At 38.5% G+C, this 21,821-nt stretch overlaps 1 protein-coding gene across 1 annotated transcript in view; it reads right to left on the bottom strand.

Annotated features, from left to right (window-relative positions):
* The window catches only part of LOC127662505 (pleckstrin homology domain-containing family H member 1), a 78,290-nt gene that overhangs the window by 17,000 nt on the left and 39,469 nt on the right, over positions 1 to 21,821 (bottom strand). Inside the window, exons 10-25 of the mRNA XM_052153706.1 lie at positions 19,668 to 19,759; positions 18,697 to 18,844; positions 18,218 to 18,354; positions 16,425 to 16,535; positions 16,224 to 16,310; positions 15,624 to 15,782; positions 14,135 to 14,215; positions 13,564 to 13,743; positions 12,048 to 12,159; positions 7,316 to 7,428; positions 3,821 to 3,997; positions 3,603 to 3,700; positions 1,469 to 1,646; positions 774 to 929; positions 558 to 655; positions 18 to 159 (exon numbers count right to left, since the gene is read on the bottom strand). Of these exons, the coding sequence (XP_052009666.1) occupies positions 18 to 159; positions 558 to 655; positions 774 to 929; positions 1,469 to 1,646; positions 3,603 to 3,700; positions 3,821 to 3,997; positions 7,316 to 7,428; positions 12,048 to 12,159; positions 13,564 to 13,743; positions 14,135 to 14,215; positions 15,624 to 15,782; positions 16,224 to 16,310; positions 16,425 to 16,535; positions 18,218 to 18,354; positions 18,697 to 18,844; positions 19,668 to 19,759 (2,069 nt within the window). The remainder of the gene's footprint in view (positions 1 to 17; positions 160 to 557; positions 656 to 773; positions 930 to 1,468; positions 1,647 to 3,602; positions 3,701 to 3,820; positions 3,998 to 7,315; positions 7,429 to 12,047; positions 12,160 to 13,563; positions 13,744 to 14,134; positions 14,216 to 15,623; positions 15,783 to 16,223; positions 16,311 to 16,424; positions 16,536 to 18,217; positions 18,355 to 18,696; positions 18,845 to 19,667; positions 19,760 to 21,821) is intronic.

Genomic DNA, 21,821 nt, shown 5'->3' with positions numbered 1-21,821 from the left:
TTGCCTGTTACACACACCTGTGCCATCAAAGCAGCCACTTCCAGGCCCAGTTCCTTACTGACAGGGAAGTGCCCTTGTTGTACCTCATCGTTTACTTGATATGCCAGCAGGAGGCGCTCTCGCTCTGTCTCTCCCTTAGCCTGCGCTCGGAAACACAGCCTAAACACAAGATTAAATACTGTCAAATCCTTATTATTGAGCTATTTCTACATAAAAATAAATAAATAACTACAAACAAAATTTGAGCATGGAGAGAATGATTTTCCTTTTAAAAAGTAAAAAAAATCAAATAAAGTTATACATAACTATATATTAAAATAAATACATTCACAAATGCATAACATTCACAAAGCTCCCTCCACCGACCTTTTATGGAAACTAAGTTTAAAAAAATGTGCTCATAGTAGTGATAACATCAGTAGCATCTGCCCATGTTAACATCTAGCAACTTGGCCCACTCAGTCACCGTAAAGTAATGACAAAGTAGTATGAATACTATCATTGCTAAACACTAGAAAAACAAGACACTATCACTCTATTTGTTATCTAGGTTGTACCTGCTTTTATAAGTCAGGCGGACAATCCGTGTTCCTTCATATTTTCCAGGATGAAGTTCTTTCAGCGCTTGTTCCCACTTGGAGATCACATCACAAATCTGAAGCAGAAATAAAGATGCCTATAAAAACACAATCCACCAATTTCCGTGCTACACAAAAGAATTTAGACTATATTATGCCCTGAAATTACAATGCTCAAGAGTAAAAATGCTATACTTTATTTCTGGGCTGCAGGCAGTGCTCCAGGTCTTTGCCAAATGGGTCATCAGTGAAGAGAGCAAAGCCTGAAATCTGGGGCTTCCTCATGCCTGCCCTCTGGTTCAGCGTGTTTAGGAACTCCTCCACTGTGGTGGAGCCATCAAAACCCACAACCTACAGAGAAGAGATAGATGCTGGTATGAAGAGTGGACAGTATTCTGAAAGACTATCCTGCCATTGTAAATCTGTTTGCATTTACATTTATGTATTTGGAAGATGCTTTCATCCAAAGTGACAACGCATTCAAGGTATGCATTTATTAGATATTTGCTCCCAGGGAACTTAACCTGTGACCATAGTGTTTCAAGTGCTTTTCTCTACCAGTTGAGCTACAGAACACCAAAACTTTATTCTATTTATGGGAATTATGTGTAAGAATGTCAATAATATATAAGTGCCAAACAGTAGACTACTATGGTGCTATCATTGGTTTTGGACATGGTACCGTAGTAATAACATGTTATTCGTTGAATTAACTTGGAGTACTATTTAAATACTGTGGCATATGAATCATTCAGTGCCATGGTACGTCAAAGTACCTTGGTATCACATCAGTACTTATCGTAAGGGTCATATCATAGGTTTGTAGCTAGTTAGTTGTGTTTTTATGTAAATACTTCAGAAGTTTGTTAATGTTAGTTCAATTTTTGTACCTCATAAGTGTTGTTCATGAAGTGTACGGGTATGCTGAAGGGTAGGGAGTGATGGTAAGGGTTTCGCAGCAGAATAGAAAGCACCTCCATCCGTGAAGGCTTGGCCTCTCTCTCTCCATTCTGCAAAGTTCTCTCCACTGACCTCTGGCAGTACACAGCATACTTCCCCACCTCATTCCTGTGAGCGGACACACACCCAAACAGTTGCATTTAAATACGGTTACATGAGATGCAACTGCAAAAAACATATTCTTAATCAGTATATGTCTTTGTCTTGTTTTTTCAATTAAACACATCTAAACATCTTTAACATAAATTAACATGAGAAGCAAAATTGCCATACGGTATTAAAGGGATAGTTCATCCAAAAATGAAATTCTCTCATCATTTACTCACGCTAATGCCATACCAGATGTGTATGACTTACTTTCTTCTGCTAAAAATAAAGATTTGTAGAAGAATATCTCAGCTCTGTTGGTTCATACAATGCAACTGAATGGTGGCTAGAACTCAAAAGCTCCAATAAGGACATAAAGTCAGCTTAAAAGCAATCCATATGTCTCAAGTGATATGATTAGGTGTGGGTGAGAAACAGATCAATATTTAACTCCTTTTTTACTGTAAATTCTCCTCGCTGCCCAGTGTGTGGTGATATGCATGAAGAAAGCAAATCACCTGTGGGAGAAATTCACTTATCGATCACTTTTACGATGATTCTGCTTTCGTGTGTGTGTGTGTGTGTGTGTGTGTGTGTGTGTGTGTGCGTGTGTGCGTCTAAGCCTTGACAAAGGAACTTAGACCTGTCTCTGAGGTGCCAAGTGGCTAAACATAATATAAAGGCTTGTGGCAAATTCACACATGTTATCAGTATCACAGGTGTCAATATGCCCTGTTTCCATCTTGGTGTGTTGTTTGTTTAAAGAAATGTAACCAATCAGAGTTAATCCTTAGAACTGCTAGATATGCAAGAATGCTTGACTCAAAGATATAAACTGTGTTTGGTTGATTTTGTTTTTGTGACTTCTCCACTCAAGGCTCTTGCGCTTGTGTAGCAAGACTTCACCCGTTTCTGAAATAAACTTTCTTCTCTTGGGAAAAGATAAAGTGACTTCTCTAAAGAGTCTTTCTTCATTGGATAATTGTCCTAACTCACAAAAAAACTAAGAAGATGAATGTGAAAGTGAAAGTGGAGATTCATAATAAAAACTTTTTTTAATATTGATCTGTTTCTCACATTTAGCCACTGGAGTCGTATGGATTACTTTTCTGCTGCCTTTGTGAATTTTGGACCTTCAAAGTTCTGCTCACCATTCACTTGCAATGAATGGACCAACAGAGCTGAGATATTCTTCTAAAAATCTTAATTTGTGATCTGCAGATGTAAGAAAGTCATACACATCCAGAATGGCACGAGGGTGAGTGAAAGAAGAGAGAATTTTTATTTTTGGTTAAGTATGCCTTTAAAACATCCACTCAATATTTTACTTTTTTACAAATTGTTACATTTTATACAGAAAGAATAAGAAATAGTAGAATTATTATATATATTTTTTTGTCTAAATGAGATCTAAAATGATTATTCACATGTGATGATACATATTGTGCTGGGCGCACCTTCACTAGAGTGTTGAGATCATATGACCATATATCGAATACTGATCATTTTTTTCTAAAATATCCTGTTAAATTGAATGCTGTTACTTGCTAAATACATTAATCATGGCTGACTGTGAATGAAAGTATGTCCTTTTTGGAGCTTGCAAGATTTGGAACCCATTGACTTGCATTGTATCAACAATCAGACTTTACTTATGCTTCCAAAAATCTTCGTTATTATTCCGCTAGAGAAAAAAAGTCATAAGAATTTTAGACAACATAAGTAAGTCATTTACAGTGAGTAAATTATAAGACAATTCTCATTTAGGGTAAACTATCCCTTTAAGACAAAAGTAAACCACACATCTTATTTTTTAATGGTTTTGTAGTGTATGTTAATTAATTTCATTGTAAGAAATAAATATAATGAGTAAGAATTAGTCACCGAAAATGAGAGTCAATCTGAGTGTGAGTATATTTGAACATAGTTCAATATGCATGAATACATTTCACTACACCGTGTGAGCGTGTTTATGACCTGGGATCTGCGTTCCGCTGCAGATACTGCCTCAAGTACCACAGAAAGTGATGCTGGGGCAGGAAGAGAGCCACACACAATGATAACAGCTGCCAGCACTGAAAGAGAGAGAGAGAGAGAAGAGAGAGAGAGAGAGAGAGAGAGAGAGAGACATGTATGTAGTGACATACATATTTTAATATGATACAGTGTCAAGTGTGTGTTAGTATGACACTGACCTGTGTGAGAGCATAGTTGTGCGGAGTGCGACAGTTGGTCTGTTTGATCAGCTGACAGTACATCTCATTCTGCAGTTCTGGATGTGTTAGGCACACCTGCAGTGCATTCTGGGCCAGCGAGGTGTGGTAGTCTATGGAGGGAGACTCCACCAGCACATTAATGAAGAGCTGGCATGACTGCCAGGGTAAGAGAAGGACAGAACTCATTAGTATGTCATTGCATGCTTTTATGACTAATGAATAGGACAGTCAAGAACAAGCATGAAATTAGCACAGGTGTCACGGCACCACCATTCTGACCAGTCTATATTTTGCATTTGTTTAAAATTCTGTTTCCCTTCAAAGGGATAGTTCACCCAAAAATGAAAATTCTCTCATCATTTAGTCACCCTCATACCATACCGAATGTGTATGACTTTCTTTCATCTGCTGAATACAAATGAATATTTTCTGAATAATTTCTCAGTTCTGTAGATCCATACAAGTGAATGGGTGCCAAAATTTTGAAGCTCCAATATCCAAATAAGTGGACTCCAGTGGTTTAAACCATATTTTCAGAAGTGATATAATATGTGTGGGTGAGAAACAGATCAATTTTTAAGTCCTTCATTGTTAAGTCAATCTACGCTTCAGTTTTACCTTCTCATTCTCCTTCTGTTTTGGTGATTCACAGTCATAATGCATATCTCCCCCTACTGGGTAGGGAGGAGAATTTATGATAAAAATAAAAACGTTGATCTGTTTTTCACCCACACCTATGATATCTTTTCTGAACACATGGATTTACTCACAGGAGTCATATGGATTACTTTCATGCTGCCTTAATGTGGATGTTGGAGCTTAAAATATTTGGCACACATTCACTCCCATTGTGAGGACCTACAGAGCTGAAATATTCTTTAATAAATATTCATTTGTGTTCTGCAGAAGAAAGAAAGTTATCCACATCTGGGAGGGTGAGTAAATCATGAGAGCATTTTCATTTTTGGGTGAACTATTCCTTTAAGTGTAATTTCAGTACATATCTACCAAGCCTCATACAACAGATCTACAACACTACCGACTCTGATGAACTCAGAATGGCCAGCAGATGGCGAGTCTCTCACACGACACATCGCCACACACAGCTGGTTCTATGGTTCTGTGAGCAGACAGCTCATAAAACAACATGCTTGACTTTCTTATTAATTAATATTCCATTTCTGTTTTTACAGAAATTCTTACAATGCAAATTAAATCAAGTCCGGATGTAGCTGTCAACCAACCCCTTCATTACTTCAGAGTGGAAGGCATTTACTTTCAGAATCAAAACACTACCTAAAAAGTCCTTCTGATCTTCAAAGTGTATTGAGTGCTGAGCATGATGCTAGCTCCTGAGGATAAACATACTTTTTCCAGTAACTCTGCATTCCAACAAGTTGTGTGTAGCATGAATCAGAGCTTTATTACCAAGCAATCTGATGCAAAATACAAATAAGCATTTAGTCCACTCTCTCTTGAGTTTTGGGAATCAGAATACATTTGTTGAATCTGTCCATTTGGTTGATTAGTTGTATTTAGGTAAGTTTACATTGTCACCATAATTAAAAAGCATAATTATACTATTTTTCCCCAGTGGAAAACTTGCCGCCACACTTGTTTACATGCACTTTAAATTAATAAAGTTTGATTTCTGTCTGACCAAATCAACACTTGGTCTTTTTAAAATTCTGTGCAATTGTTTGTGTTTTGCTATGAAAGTCTTTACAGAAAGACTTGACTGCAGTTTAATTAATTATAAGTTCAGTCATGAAATTCTACATGTTGCAAGCTAATAGTTCCTTTGACCTTTAGTGCCTTTTTTTTTTCGAATCCAAACATTTTATCCTCTCCAACTTCTTTCACCTTTTGCAGTGACTTAAGTCACTCTACTACGACAAAAGGTGGAAAAATACCAATACAAATTAGATCATAAATACAATTATAAATATAAACATAATAATAATAATACATATAATAAACCATGAACTATAGATAACACAAATACATTTTAGTTTCATAAGACGGCTATACAACTGTGATTGTCAGGGACATAATTTGATGTTTCACTATATTTTCAGAGTTTGGAAATTAACTTCATTACCACCTGCTGGTGAAATCTCCAAACAGCAAATGTAGGAACAGGCAGCGCTAACACTCCCACACATGCCCACTTGCGTTTTGCACTGGCACGAAAATTGCACTTAGAATTAGCTCGCTCATGAAAACTGGATAAGACGTAGGGCACTGTCGTCACGCATCATGCTACGAGAGTTTTCTCTCTGAAACCCTCCTCTTCCCCAGCATCACTTGTCTAGATCTGCTTCATGGGGATTGTATGTATGTCTAATTGTGCAGCAGCAGCATGTAGGACTGCACGATTATTACAAAAATCATAAATGTCAATTATTTCTATAATTCTACAATTATATTGTAGTTGCTATTAATTTAGATTAGTTTATATTAATTTACATTAAAATACTTATTTTGGGCTTTTGGTTTTTATGGAGATACACATCCAAAACAAGCAGAGAACTGTTTCTGAATAACTTAATAGCTGTTTTATCAGTAAATGAAGACTTAGTCCTCTCTAAAGTATGAAAAATAAAGCTGTTATTCATATTTTGAATGAATTATACACCGAAAGGTGTAACAGACTTATCTTTGATTGAATACAATGCTCAACCACTGCAAAATAGACATTAAATAGAAAATGAAATAGAAAATGTTGACATGACATGATTTGACCTAAATGGACTGCTTTAACTGACACTTTTCACTATTAGATAACTGTAGCAGCTGTAATTGTAAACTTGATTATTTATTTGATTAATAATGCAGCCCTATGTTTGTATGTCCTACATTTGTCTAATTGTGCAGCAGCAGCATACATTACATGCTACACACAGCATGTCTGTATATATTCTAACAGTAGCAAGTCTTCGCACTTGCTCTGCAAAAGCAGCAGCAGCATAGGCAGAACTAGTGCGCTGAGACCAAACCAACTAACTTGTCATCCATCATAATATCTTCCATTTATTCAGAGAGTTGACATGACTGAAATACATATAAATTATGAGTAACTTGTAGCTTGGCAAGCTACGGTTTTAAAGTAGCTTTCATGACATTGCTACACTGCAGAAGAAAGGTTCGCCTCAATCAGAGCCTAATCCAGCTTGTTATCTGCACTGCTATCATGAGCACAAGGCCTTCCATCTCTGCCTTTGATCCTGCTGTGGGAGACACAGTAGCTCTCTCACTCACAGGGACAGGACGGCACCATCAATCCTCCAGAGAGGAGGATGAGGACAAGTCAGAAGTGTTTAAGAGATGGAGAGACTCTATACGGTAGATAAAAAAAAACAAGGACATAAAGACTAGAGCCATTGTGAATGTGAAATAAGCAGACAGAAGGATTCAAAAATGTGAAAGAGGATACAGACAAATGTGGAGGCGAGACAAACACGGAGCATTCACCTTAAAGAGTTTGAGAGCCTCTGTTTGAAGTGCTTCAGAGGGGAGAGTAGTGAGGGGGGAACGAAGACCCTCCTTACTGAAGCACAGCACTTCACGTTTCCACATAGCAGAGTCTGCACACACAAACACACAACTGATTAAAAACAAATAAAAAATATAGATGCAAGCAGCAATGTAATTCCTCCTCAAAATGGCAAATCATTTAAAACTGATCAGTAGAGGGTTGGAGTTAAACACTCCCAATAGAGGAATCCAAAAAACATGTCTTTCTGTCTGAATCCTAAACAAAATATTTTCAGTGTACTGGAAAATCCATCATGCCGGACCTTATGGATCCTTGAGGCTTTTTTCTTCCCAATTAGAAATGAGGTATGCACATTAAGTTTCAGAAGAATTGAATTAATGGGGTGGAAATGCCATCACTTTGAAAATAGGACATTTGGGCATGGCTTGAGGTGCCCCCTAAGGGCAAATGTGGGCCATTCTTGGTGTGCCAATTTAGAAAATGTTTGACCAGTGACTTTTTGAGATATTGGGGATCAAGGAGAATAATAATAATAATAATAATAATAATAATAATAATAATAATAAAATTATACCGGAGGAATCTAATTACACAACAGCTGCCATCAGGGCTAGTCGTAAACAGTGTCTGGGGTCTAGATGGTATCACTCAATCTGTCAGTTTTGATTAAAAACCATATAACTGTAAATATATCCAGTATGTCATGTGACTTGACACTAAACATTAAAGTAACCTCTCAGGAGAGTCGAGTGACGTCATGTGAGGTTCAGACGTGTGAACGGCGAACTCTGCACAGTGCTAGTTTTTATTACTTTTTATGTCATAAACCGGTGAGATTCGATACACCCTGATTCTTAATTGTTCTTGTAGGACAATATGCCAAATAATTAAAAATCCTCGAGCTCTGGAGATATTAAAAGACACTTACGTGCTCAAGCTAATACCCCAGACAGGGCCGCAGACCAGGGACTCAGTTTGGTCTGTGCGGTGGGATAAATTTAGAATCAGCTGTCCAGTATGTCTGCAATGCTGGCGAAGGTCATTGCAGACTTGGAGGATCTGCCTGTAATACGTCGATTGATCACTTCCATGGAGACGAAATTCACTGAGTTGGTTGCCAGAATTGGGGACATCTAAAAATGGATCGATTATCTGGAGTCATTAGAGAGGGAATTAGCTGACTTGCAGCACGTTTGGGGAAAACTGGAGGATCGTAATCAATGGAACAACATCTGAATTGTTGGAATTCCTGAGCATGAGGAAGGCTGAGATAGGGTACAATTCCTAGACATGCTCTTCCCAAGTCTGCTCGACATTGCAGGCCATAAGCTGGAAATCGAGTGAGCTCACAGAGTCCTGGCTCGGAGCTCCACTGAGGGAGACAGGAACTGATCAATTCTGGCCAAATTTCTGAGATCATCCGATAAAGATCTCAAGTTACGCAAGGCAAGGAGTAAAGAAAAGCTTTCTTGGAAGAACCACAGCATTTTCTTGTTCCCAGACTTTGCGAATTCGAAAAGAGAGAAATGTGATCGATTCAAGGAATGCAAGAATCTCTTACATCAACGGAAGGTTGCTTTTGCACTGATGTTACGACACTAAGGACGGCTGTAGAGAATTTGTATGCCCACAGCAAGCATTGTCTTTCATAAAGACATTGGAGTGAGTAAGCCATTTGGTGATTTTCATGTTGCTGCCTAGTGGACCTGACTCACTGAACATACACTCGACTGCCCGAGGAAGCTGAATGCCATCTTTGTTACTTTTTGTGCTGGTTCCGCCTAGTGGATGGAGTTTATTTGTGTAAAATAATTTCTTCAGGACAGCTTGAGGATGAATCTGCAAGTGTTTGGTGCTTATGCCTCCTGTGGCCTGGAGTTTGTTTTGTGGAATATCTCTTGATGGACATTGGAGTGATTGGGTCTTTTGTTGCACTCATGTATCGGCTGAATGTGTCGGCTTACTGAACATTCATTTGACTACCCGAAGAACTTAACTTTTTTTTTTTTGTGCTGGTTCCGCTAGCAGCTGGAACTTGTTCTGTGGAGGAATACAACTTTGGGGCAGTTATGTGGATGAATCTACACGTTTTTGGTGTTTATTACACTTATTGGCTGAAGTTTGCTTTATAGGCTATTTTTTGCTGTCTCACAATATTTGTATAGAAGCACCGGACTTGAGACATCTGACAGAAAAGTTGTTGTGGGGACTCTCGTAGACGTACATGGACTGTTTGAGTTTAGAGGGGCGGATGCGGTTGGTGCTGTCGTGCAAGTTTTTTTTTTTTCTGTTTGTTTGGTTTGGGGTTTGATTGTTCCTCTAATGTTGGAATGTGGTCTTTATAATCTTGTTTTTGACACACAATACATTTTTTCTAATATGTCAAGCGTTAATATGGGTGGATTATCTCTCTCCACCTAGAATGAGAATGGGTTGGGGCACCCCATTAAAAGAAGGAAGGTTATTTATTTTCTTAAACGTAAGAAATATGATCAAATGTTCCTTGCAGGAGGCTGATATATTTGGGAATATATATACGTAGGGTGGGTATGTTTTTTTTAGTGCTGGCTCTAGAGCAGGGGGGTCATAACATTGATAAGTGTATGTCTCAAACAGATTAAAGATAAATTAGGAAGAGTCATTATTATTTTAGCAGAAATTCAGGAGCAAAGTTTGATTTTGGCTGATTTTTACATACCTCACGCTGATGACCAGGGCTTTTTTTGTAGATCTTGTAGAGATGTTGCAAGCCGCTGACACCCCTCATTATATAATATTGGGAGGAGACTTTTGATGGATTCAGTCCTTGATCATAGTGGAGCAAAAGTGTGTAAGCCCCCTAGAGCAACACTGATGGTTCTCAGGATGTGTAAATATATTGGCCTTACAGATATTTGGAAACTTTGAACCCATCTGGTAGGGACTATACATTTTTTTCATCAGTCCATAAGATTTATTCTAGAATAGCTTTTTTATATCTAAGTCCCTCATTTTATCTGTTGTTGATTGCTCAATTGGAAACATCTTAGTTTCAGATCATGCCCTTTTCGTTTAGAGGTGTTGCCACATATGGAGAAAAACAAATCATATAGTTGCCACTTTAATGTATACCTTTTGCAAAATCCTGAATTTCAACAAATGTTAAATGCTGAAATTAATGTTTATATGGAAACCAACTGGTCCTCGGTATCCTCTGTGGGTATGGCTTGGGAGGCACTTAAGGCGGTTATTAGGGGTCGGATCATAAAGTATGCATCATTCACCAAAAAAATCAAAGAAGAGGAATCGTGGAGTTGGGAGAGAATCTTAAAAGTGCAGAGGCAGAGCTGAAGTGCCGAATGTCATCTGATGGTCTCAAGAGAATTGACTCGATTGAAAAACAGATATAATACCGTTTTGTTGCGGAAGGTGGAGTTATGGCTATTTAGGGAAAGACAGTTATACTTTGAGTCAGGGGACAAAGCAGGGAAGTGTTTGGCAAGATATATAAAACAGAGAGAGTCTTTTTCTACCATTCCCTCACTGAAATCTGCTGGTGGTGAAATATTTACCTCAGCCAATTATATTAATAATGCTTTTAAAGAATTCTACCTTGATCTTTATAGTTCCATGTCTTCATCTTCTGATGAAGATATTAGGAACTTTGTAGAATCATTAGAACTCCCTAAAGTGACGACTGAGCAAACAAATTCTCTTGATTCTGAGATAGCATTGGAGGAGCCTGGTGAGGTAATTAAGGCCTTGCCTACAGGCAAGGTTCCGGGGTCAGATGGATTCGCCGCTGAATTTTTTAGATCTTATGTTACAGAACAGGTTCCACTTTTGTTAGAAGTTTATACGGAATCATTAAAGAATGGAAAGCTTCCGCCAACCATGACACAAGATCAGTCTGATTCTTAAAAAGGACAAAGATCCAAGCCAGTGTAAGAGTTTCTGTCCAATTTCCCTGATCCAGCTAGATGTAAAAATATTGTCAAAAATTCTGGCTAACCGATTAAGTTATGACACCTCTTATACATATAGATCAGGTGGGGTTTATTCGGGGCCACAGCCCTTCTGATAACAAGCGATTCAGCGATATCATGTTTTCAGTGTCAAATGATCAGACTCCGGTTTGATGTGGTAGAATGGGATTATCTTTTTAAGATTTTGGAAAAAATATGGGTACGGGAATACTTTTATTGGATGGATTAAGTTACTTTATAGACACCCGGTAGCGGCAGTCCAAACAAATGGATTAATTTCAGATTACTTTACTCTGGATGGGGCACCCGGCTGGGGTGTCCTCTTTCCCCCTTAGTATTCTGTCTGGCCCTAACAGGTGGGAGGTGTGGCGCATGCGCTTTTGTTTTACGCAGATTATATTTTATTATTTGTCTCTGACCCTATGCTTTGCCTCCAAAAAATTATTAATTAATTTTCTAAATTCTCAGGATACATAGCAAATTGGTGTAAATCCGAAGCTTTGGCTCTGACAGCATGCTTTCCAGTGACGCTTTCCAGCCAGGCACCTTCCAGTGGCCCAAACAGGGCATTAAGTATTTGGCCATTTTATTCCCAGCAAATTTGTCTGATTTAGTTAGAGTTAATTTTGACCCTTTAATAAATGGTTTTCGAGCGATGTAGGCAGGTGGGCTTCATTACATTTATTTATGATTGGGAAGGTTAATGTTATTACAATTTATTGTATTCAAAATAACCTCTCACCCGGGTCTCCGTCTACATCAAGCAGCTTGCCAATCAGATGTTCATACTCTGTGCCCACCCTGAGGCTTGCACAACTGCCCATCGCAACGGTCAAGTGGTACAACCAGGTGTCCTGCAAGACAGATAGCATGAAATTGAATTTGGATATAAATATATGAAATTTTACACAGTGCCAGCGCAGTGTAATTTCTGTGCGACTAGTGTCACCGAACAGAATTGGAAAAAGAATCAGTTTTCAAACAGATTCCAGAAAACTCCCCATCTTTCATTGGTTGCACAAAGTCCCTCCCCAAACTCACACTACTGGTCAAGCCAATGTGTCAGCTGTAGTTGGTGTCAGAAAAGGCGTGTGGTGAGTGACTTATCAACTGGATTGCTATAGCAAGTTAAACAGTGTTTCAACAAAAATTCAGTAGACTTTCAGTAGCCTGTATATAGATCTTTATTAATGACCTTTTTATTAACTGATGTTCTCAACAATAATGTAAGTAGGTCATTAATAGAGATCTATATACAGGCTACTGAAAGTCTACTGAATGTCTGTTGAAACATTGTTTACTAGCTATAGCAAGTCAGTCGATTAGCTGCTATTTTGCTGCTGTTATACAGGCTATTGATAGTCAACTGAATGTTTGTTGAAACACGGTTTACTAACTATAGCAAGTCAGTCGATAAACTGCTTTTTTGCTGCTGTTATACAGGCTATTGATAGTCTACTGAATGTTTGTTAAAACACTGTTTACTAGCTATAGCAAGTCAGTCGATTAGCTGCTATTTTGCTGCTGTTATACAGGCTATTGATAGTCTACTGAATGTTTGTTGAAACACGGTTTACTAACTATAGCAAGTCAGTCGATAAACTGCTTTTTTGCTGCTGTTATACAGGCTATTGATAGTCTACTGAATGTTTGTTGAAACACTGTTTACTTGCTATAGCAAGTCAGTCGATTAGCTGCTATTTTGCTGCTGTTATACAGGCTATTGATAGTCTACTGAATATTTGTTGAAACATTGTTTACTTGCTATAGCAAGTCAGTCGATTAGCTGCTATTTTGCTGCTGTTATACAGGCTATTGATAGTCTACTGAATGTTTGTTGAAACACTGTTTACTTGCTATAGCAAGTCAGTCGATTAGCTGCTATTTTGCTGCTGTTATACAGGCTATTGATGGTCTACTGAATGTTTGTTGAAACACTGTTTACTTGCTATAGCAAGTCAGTCGATTAGCTGCTATTTTGCTGCTGTTATACAGGCTATTGATAGTCTACTGAATGTTTGTTGAAACACTGTTTACTTGCTATAGTCACTTATAATCAGTTAAATATCTACTTATCTACCATCCAAATAAAGTGTTACTACCTCTGTCACTACTAACAAAATTACAGCATATTTAGTTTTTGTAAATACAATCATTCTAGACATACCATTTACATAACCTGTTGTAATGAACAAAAAAACAAAGTAGTGCTTGGGTAAATGCTAACCAAATTTCATGTTTTGTGGTGTAAAGGGTACCTTTTCTTGTTTGGTGCCAACAAGCAGGTAGGTAGGGCTTTGCTCTTTGGGATGGACCACTAAAGTGAAGTGAGAAGAGAGGAAGCCCCGCCCACCTGCTTCATAATCCTCATCAGAGTCGCATGACCTGTCCACTTCTTCCACCCGTGCTTCCCGAACTCGTAGCTGACCCAGTGGGAACTACCACAAACACACAGTTCATATCAATATACTGTATATTAGCATTATATGTAAATATTTTAACAAAGAAAAGGAGCATTTAAAAATCTACAGCAACTTCCAAATATTTTCCAAAATGTTCAGAGAGATTAAGTGCTGCTTACGGAACTGTTCAGACTGAACATTTTCATGGACTAAAAAAAGCTAGATGTGGCACAACGAATAAAACAGACACATTTTTATAAGTTCCAGTTATTTTCAACCCAAAAAATGCAGTGCTCTGCACGAGGAGCTTGGAAAAAAACCCAGTCAGTTTAGCACATTACATAGAACAACAATGGAAAAACAGCGCAGATGGACACAAAAACATGCTCAGTGTGAACGGCCCCTTAAGCAATTGAAAGTAAACTACCTTGTCATCCTGGTTACGGTAATAGTAGAACACTTTCCCAAACAAAGCACACCACACAAGCTTTGAATGACCATGTTTCACCTGTAGTAAAGAGAAAAATATGGTGAGTCAGGAGGGACCATTTTAGAGATGTGTTAATATTTTGGGGACAATCAATGCACAAACACAAGCACACACACAAAGGTGATATTATCAAAGCCCCTCTGATGTGGTAAAACCTCCCCCACTCACACACAACACAGGCTGTTAAAGGGATAGTATACCCAAAAATGAAAATTCTCTCATAATTTACTCACTTTCATGCCATCCCAGGTGTGTATGACTTTCTTTCTTCTGCATAACACAAACAAAAAAATTTCAGCTCTGTTGATCCTCACAATGCAAGTGAATGGCGATTAGAACTTTGAAGGTCCAAAAGGGACACAAAGGCATCATAAAAGTAATCCATAAGACTCCAGTGGTTAAATCAAAATCTTCTGATAGATGTAGGTGAGAAACAGATCAATATTTAAGTCCTTTTTGTTTTTTAATGAAAATCTAAACTTTCACATTCAGCCACCTGGTTGGGTTGGGGCTGGTCATAGATGGAGACTGATAGTTATATTGATCTGTTTCTCACCCACACCTATCATATCACTTCAGAAGATATGGATTTAACCATTAGAGTTTTATGGATTACCTTTATGCTGACTTTGTGCTTTTTGAACTTTCTGAGTTCTGGTCAAGATTCACTTGCATTGTGTGGACCTACAGAGCTGAGATATTCTTCTAATAATCTTAATTTGTGTTCTACAGAAGAAAGAAAGTCATACACATCTGGGATGGCATGAGGGTGATTGAATGATGAGAGAACTATCCCTTTAACAGGGACCCCTTTTAAGATACATTCCAGGTCTGGTGACCTCAGCTTTGTCCTAGCAGGTACCAGCCATCCAGGAATCTCACCCAGCAATCCTCACAACACATACTTTGTCTAAACTTTCTATACTTGCTATAAAAATAGATGCAAGAAAATGCTGGACAAGAAGTAGATCAACTATTCAAATAGCTTTGACTAGATACATTATGGAACTTTTAAGTGTCAGCTCATGGCAACTGTAAAGACCCATTCACAACAAGAGGGAAATGGACAAAGCAAAGAGAATAGAAAAACACAAAATTATTCACATTGAGGAATTTGTCAAAACGATTGATAAGGAAATTTACTTTGGTACTATAGGCGGCACAATGTACCATCCAGTTGGTTTTCCATTGATCATTATCACAGAAGAGAAGCAGCAAGCCAAGCACTATTGTAAAGCTCTACCAAAATGTTATTTGAACTGACAGAAGAAAAAAAAAAAAAGGAGAAACGTTCCTTTCATTGGTATTCATGCCGGTTAGCAAAATAACATTAAGGGTATTAGCGCCAACAATTATGTAAATATTCACGATCGAGGGAACCAAAAGTAAAAATTTAAGAATTGGGTTTAACAAAAGCCAATCTGACCTTAGTTAGCCAGCCTCGCACTGTGGGTTTGGCTTCCTTATCCATGGAAACGGGTCCACTGGCCTGAACCTTCAGAACATTCTGTAGAACTCTGATCCATTCCTCTAGGATATTGGGAGAGTCAGCAGCCAGGTAAAAGGTCTTCTTCTCTGTTATCAACTAGACCACACAAACACACAAATTAGCAAAAGATGGACAGAGCTTTAACCCCTGAAAAATGACAAAACCATAAGAGAAAAGTTATGTCCAATGGAATGGATGCATGGTCTGAATGGGTTAAATTATCTGAATGTGCTTTCTAATACACACAGGATAATAGTAAAACATGTCCAGATGAACTAGAATAAATTCTACAGGACATTTTATGATTATGATATTCAATCCCTACCAAACTGTAATAGTGATGATTAGACTGATTACAATTTTGGGGAAATTATACATAATTCCCCATTATTATTATTACATCTTTGAAAATCCAATAATGGGAGTACTTCTCCCATTCGAAACACAAGCAAAAATCATCTGATACCCATATCAGGCTGTTTAGAAAGCCCCAGGCTGACAGATTTGTTAAAAGCTGTTTCTGTGTTTGTCTCTCACCTGGAATGTCTGAGCTCCCTCTCCGCGGGTGATCTGACAAGAGGAGTTCAGCTCCATTTGGCCCTGAGGTTTCCGGATCACGTCACTCTGAGAGCAGAACAAAGGCAGCTATCATCAGTCCTGTAACTCTAAACTTTCTTCCCTCACACTGTATTACATTCTCAAGCACTGTCAGAGAGTCCCATGGAAAGTTATGCTCACCGGAGACTTATAATATAAGATCTCTCCATTTCTCAGAATAAACCAGCGCCTCTTCCATGCCTTCACCTGACTGCCCATCTTCAACAAGTAACCCGCTTTCTCAAGAGTGTCCTAGACAGAAAGACACACACAAAACTAAACATTAACCAAAGTCAGCTCCTAAACTAAAACTTAATATAAGACAGGATTGTCTTGGATATATATTGTGGCCCCAAAAACACATTTATTTTAAAGGGCACCTATTATGGAATTTTGAAAATTACCTTTCATGTAGTGTGTAACATAGATTTAAGTGAACAAAAACATCCTGCAAAGTTTTATATACTGTATTAAAGTTCACTGTAAAGGGAACCACCAGGAAAAACTTGAAAACATCATGTCGACAACAAGACGCTGTGTTCTGAAGTGCATATCAAAAGCGACCTTTTTTTCACTGCCCAGGGACGAGCATGTGAAGAATCAGTGGCTAGAGTTTATATTTACAACTATACCACACAAGTATAGCCCGAACCTTGTGCTGTGTTCGCGTCATTTTAATGACGATTGCTTTACTGAACATGAATGCTTTCAAGTGTGGATTCATGAGCGGTTGATACTGAAGGAAGGTTCAGTACCAAGTTTATTTGGATCAGCTTCCTCCTCCGAATCACAACCTGTAAGTATTATTAATAATTGTTGCTTTTATGTGTTTTTTAGCATGCTTAATAAGTATATGTGTGTGTTGTGTAAGTTACGCTCAGCTCAGCTTCTAGGTCTCCAATGTCAATTTTTTTGAAATATGTGAAATGTTTGTCGATGTTATTGGAGTTGTCATAAAGAATAGAGCAATAACTTGTAGTAATGCAGTGCTTTACCAATATGATTATGCGTTGGGCTAACGCAAACAATAACTGATTGGGTGTTTACCAACGAACTTTGGGCTATGATCGCTAACATAAATCAACTCAAATTCCTTCTCTGATTTTGATTTTTTTACTACAAAGCGGTGATGGGCGTTCCGTTTCCGACAATCTCTGCACAGAGTATACCAATCACAACTGACTGGGTCATCTGACCAATCACCACAGATTAGCGTCACGCAAAGGAGGGGTTTGGAAAAATGAGTCGTTGAACGAATCATTTGGGAGTCGGTGAGCAAATCAGGTAAACATAAATGCATATTATAAGACAACAAAAGTGTTTTTTGTCATTGCATGCATGTAAAACTGTTGTTGGGGACTCCCAAAACAATATTAGGAACATTTTAAATGCCATAATAGGTGCCCTTTAAAGAAGGATACAGAAGTAAATATTTCACAATGATTTTAAAAGATAAAACACTTCTTAAATGTTCTTAAATTGTCTTAAATGTTAAAGCAATTTTATACAGTGTTCAAATTAAGATGAAAAAGTATTCGGACACTAGTTGTCAAACGTTCCTGAAACATGTCCATAGTTAATGGGATGATGACCTACATCTGTTGTTACATTTCTAGAACACCTGTGTGAATTTGAGAGGAACTGACTTCACATACAGTACATCCACTACAAATGACCTTCGGGACCAGTTGGTTAAAAGTAATTGCCAAAAATGTCTCAAATACACAAGTTAGCACTCATACAGGGTCTAGCATCTCTAGCTTCTTTCCAAGCCACTTGGTTTGTTTTTGAATTTTTTTAATGAGATGAAATTAATAAATGTTTAAGTGTGACTTGAGAGTACAAATACTTTTTGGGGCCACTGTAGATTAAAAGACAATACAAAGATACGGTTGGGTCAATTGAGCCAGAGGAAAAGGATTTTGGAAACGTACCGGCCCGATGCTCTCGCAGGAGTAAGACGATGTACGCTGGACCTTGTGCTCAGGCTCAGAGCAGTCACTGTCCAGCGAATACGCATCAGGAGGAATGGCATAGTCACTCTCAGAACTGATAGAGGACATGGACACGCCTGTGGGACAAAAGACCCAAACATGTCCAACTGTTGGCTCTAGAACAGATTTGCATTGTATGGCTGTATTCACATCATATCTCCATCAAAATATCTTAATTTGTGTTCTGCAAAAGAACGAAAGTCATACAAGTTTGAGACGTCATGGGGTGAGTAACTCATGTGAGAAGTTTTGGGTTGAACATTTTTGATTGAACTATTCCTTCATTTCTAAGTTCTTCCGTAGTTCTCAAACTTGTTAAGAAATTCAACAATTTTAAACTTTTCATTTTGGGATGAACGATCCCTTTAAATGTACAGATTTTGAAGATGTTTTGCAGGTTATTCGACAAGTGTCCTCACCTCTTTTGACAGCGCGGGGGCTGCCAGGAGTACTGCCCTTCTTTTCTGGCCCTATTGTAGATGTGTGCAGGCTGGCCAATGAGCTGCTGTCGTCGTCTGAGCCAGAGTCATCATCTGGGAGAGGAACACTGCTGATCTGAGTTGCCTTCTACGAAAGCACAGGAACATGAGAACTGACAAACAACAGGGACTGACAAATATATATATATATATATTTTTTTATCCTTTTGTTGGTACATAAGACACTTCAAATTATATGTTGATCAAAACATACATAAGTAATCCAAAAGAAATAAAAAGTATCATCCTCGTTTATTAGTTCCTCCACCCTCAAGCATGTGACTTGGAAACCGATAAAATTCTGCCATCATGAAGGAAGTATCAATTCTTTAAATGTCCTACGAGGGCGAAGAGGCGGCGAGGGCAGAGGACAGAGGAAGAGTGAGGAAGCATAGGGGCATCCTATGTGGGAGACTTTTTGGTTAGTTGGGGTTAGGGTGGTTTAGGGTTAGCACCTGACTCATGCTTACATTCTCCTCCCCCCTCACATCTAACACAACAGTTTAAATTCATGTTTCACCTTTGAGGTTTAAATAAATCATAATTGTTACACACTTTAACAGCGACTCTTGAATAATTTGATTTTATTATGAAAATATAAATTAATCAATTAATCAATTAAAAAGTTTCAACAACATAACGTCAACCGCTCCAAGGTTATATAGCTGCGCAAAGACGGCAGTTTTAAGAGGCATGTGAGTGAGCTAGAACTTGGACAAATCCGTCCTCCATCCTTGTTTCCTTTCCTTGCATCCTTTCCTCGTTTCCTAAGTGGGAGAAGTTAGGAAGTGAGGAAAGGAAGCAAGGAAAGTAAACGAGAATATGCAATTTCACAAATGAGTAGCACCCTATGTCTGACATTAATAACCTAAGGACTGGTAAAAGGAATTGTCTTGATTATGTAATCTTACCCCTTTCAGTGTTGAGTACACCGGAACACTGATGTTCTTATAAATGAGGTGGGCGAAGGGGCCAACAGCAGAGTGCTGAGGTTGGGTGGATACTGGAGAAACAAACATGGAGAAACACAGGCCCAACTCATATAAACTTCACAAAGCTGTAATTATTTAATGAGGCCTGTTTAGGCCTTTCAAAAAGCCACTCTAACAGCCATATAATTTTTTAGTACATTTAATTTGCTCAAAGTGCTCATTTTGTTGATCTTGAAAGAGAAGGTATATAAGATCATGTGTAATAATTCAAGCCTCAAAGATACCTTAACATAGATACAACCACTGGGACAGCTCAATAAGGCTTCGTACACAATGCAGCTATATACGGTTGTCACTTCTCTTCTAAGTATTTAATTCTGTTCTGTACACAGTTCAGAACATTAGAGTTTGGCTGTTTACAGGAGTAACTATTACTAACAGTCTGTCTCTTTCCACTTAGTTGCTTTGGCGGTCTAACAGTAACCCATACAACATTACGGTCCAGAGACTGCAAACTGTTTAAAAGCAGTAGCTTAAAAAGCAAAAACAAAACATGGCGCCTCTGTCAAGGGTAGTTTACTAAACATTTCTGGAAGATAATCCATCTCCAGCTGCTAATATTAGTTTGGTAAAAAAGTAGCCAACACCAGATGGGTTAAACTGTTGGCACCCATGTTTCTTTTTTAAGAGCCATGAGACACCAAACATTGTTTGAAAGAAAGGTTAGAGAATGTCACCTATAACACATGGATTCATAATTTAGGGGATTCACTGTCAAATAAACGCCATCAATCCCCAAACTCCTGCAGCGAGTATAACACCTCAGATGAACTTATTAAAGGGGTCATGACATGAGGATTTTCCTAGATCTTTTGACATATGGTCATTGTAATATAAAAAAAGTTTCAGAACTCAAAACGTCCTCCTTACTGCACAAAGCACATTCGTTGAAACCAAGCTGCCAAAAAGTTATTTCACTACTGCAGACATATGCATCTACTGGGGCTTTTCCACTACATGGTACAGCTCAACCCGACTCGACTTTTGGGGATTTTCCACTGTGGATGGTACCTGGTACTTTTTTTAGTACCACCTCGGTCGAGGTTCCAAGCAAGCCGAGCCGATACTAAATGTGACGTCAAAATCCTGCAGATCACTGATTGGTCAGAGAGAATCGTCACTACCAGCGTCACTAGATTTGCAACACGGGACCCGCTAGTTTTAAAGTTAGCTACAGCGATAGCAGTATGATTTGTTCACGCGACTTTCAAATTGTAAAAATAAATGGCTGTGAGCATAAACATGACGTGGTCAATAAACGAGGTGCAGACGTTCCTCTCATTAGTGACGAACGAAACGACGTGAAACGAGAAAGACTTTCAGGAAGTGCCTCAACTGTTGGCCGTACATGGCTACCACCGGACCTACCAACAGTTTTGGGAAAAGTAAAAAAATAAACTTAAGTGACTACAGAACCATCAAGGACCAAACAGCCAGAGTGGTTCAAACAGAAGAAAGTGCAAGTGGTTCCACCAAATGGACGCTATCTATGGCAATAGAAAGGCGAGCAATTGGAGGGAAAGTGCCCTGAACTCGGCCACGGTGTTGTTGCAGTCCACGATGGAGGATGGTACGTTTTGTTATGTTAACTCTCGAAAGCTTCACTTTATTTAGTTGACCAGCTACTGGAAAGCTTGCTTCTAAAACAACAAGGCCAATTTAACTGTTACACTTTTGTAAAATCACCATGCAACAACTGCTTTATCCAGCACAATGAGCTAGTAGCTAACAGCTAATGGTCATGTTATTGTTTATTGTTTTGTGTCATGTTTAAGATGATGTCACGGCAGTAGAGGTGGCGCAACTATGATGATCAGCCTATAATCCCACCCACGTTGAGGCGGTACGAAACAGCAGTGGAGAAAAATTTTAAGTAAAAACTCAGAAAAGTAAAGCGATTAGAGTAGAGTCGAGTCGAACCCTAACGTGAAGTGGAAAAGTGCCATATGCCTACTTTACCTTATTTCTTCTTTAGCCCCACCCAGTAGTGTTGAGCAGTAAGATGGCAAGGAGACCTGCTCGGTCAGTCAAGAGCAGAGAGACGATCATAACAGTAGGCATTTACTGTCAAGT

This window comes from Xyrauchen texanus, chromosome 22 (genome assembly GCF_025860055.1).
Source record: "Xyrauchen texanus isolate HMW12.3.18 chromosome 22, RBS_HiC_50CHRs, whole genome shotgun sequence".
Classification (NCBI taxonomy): Eukaryota; Metazoa; Chordata; class Actinopteri; order Cypriniformes; family Catostomidae; genus Xyrauchen; species Xyrauchen texanus.
This window is presented reverse-complemented; position numbering and strand designations above follow the sequence as displayed.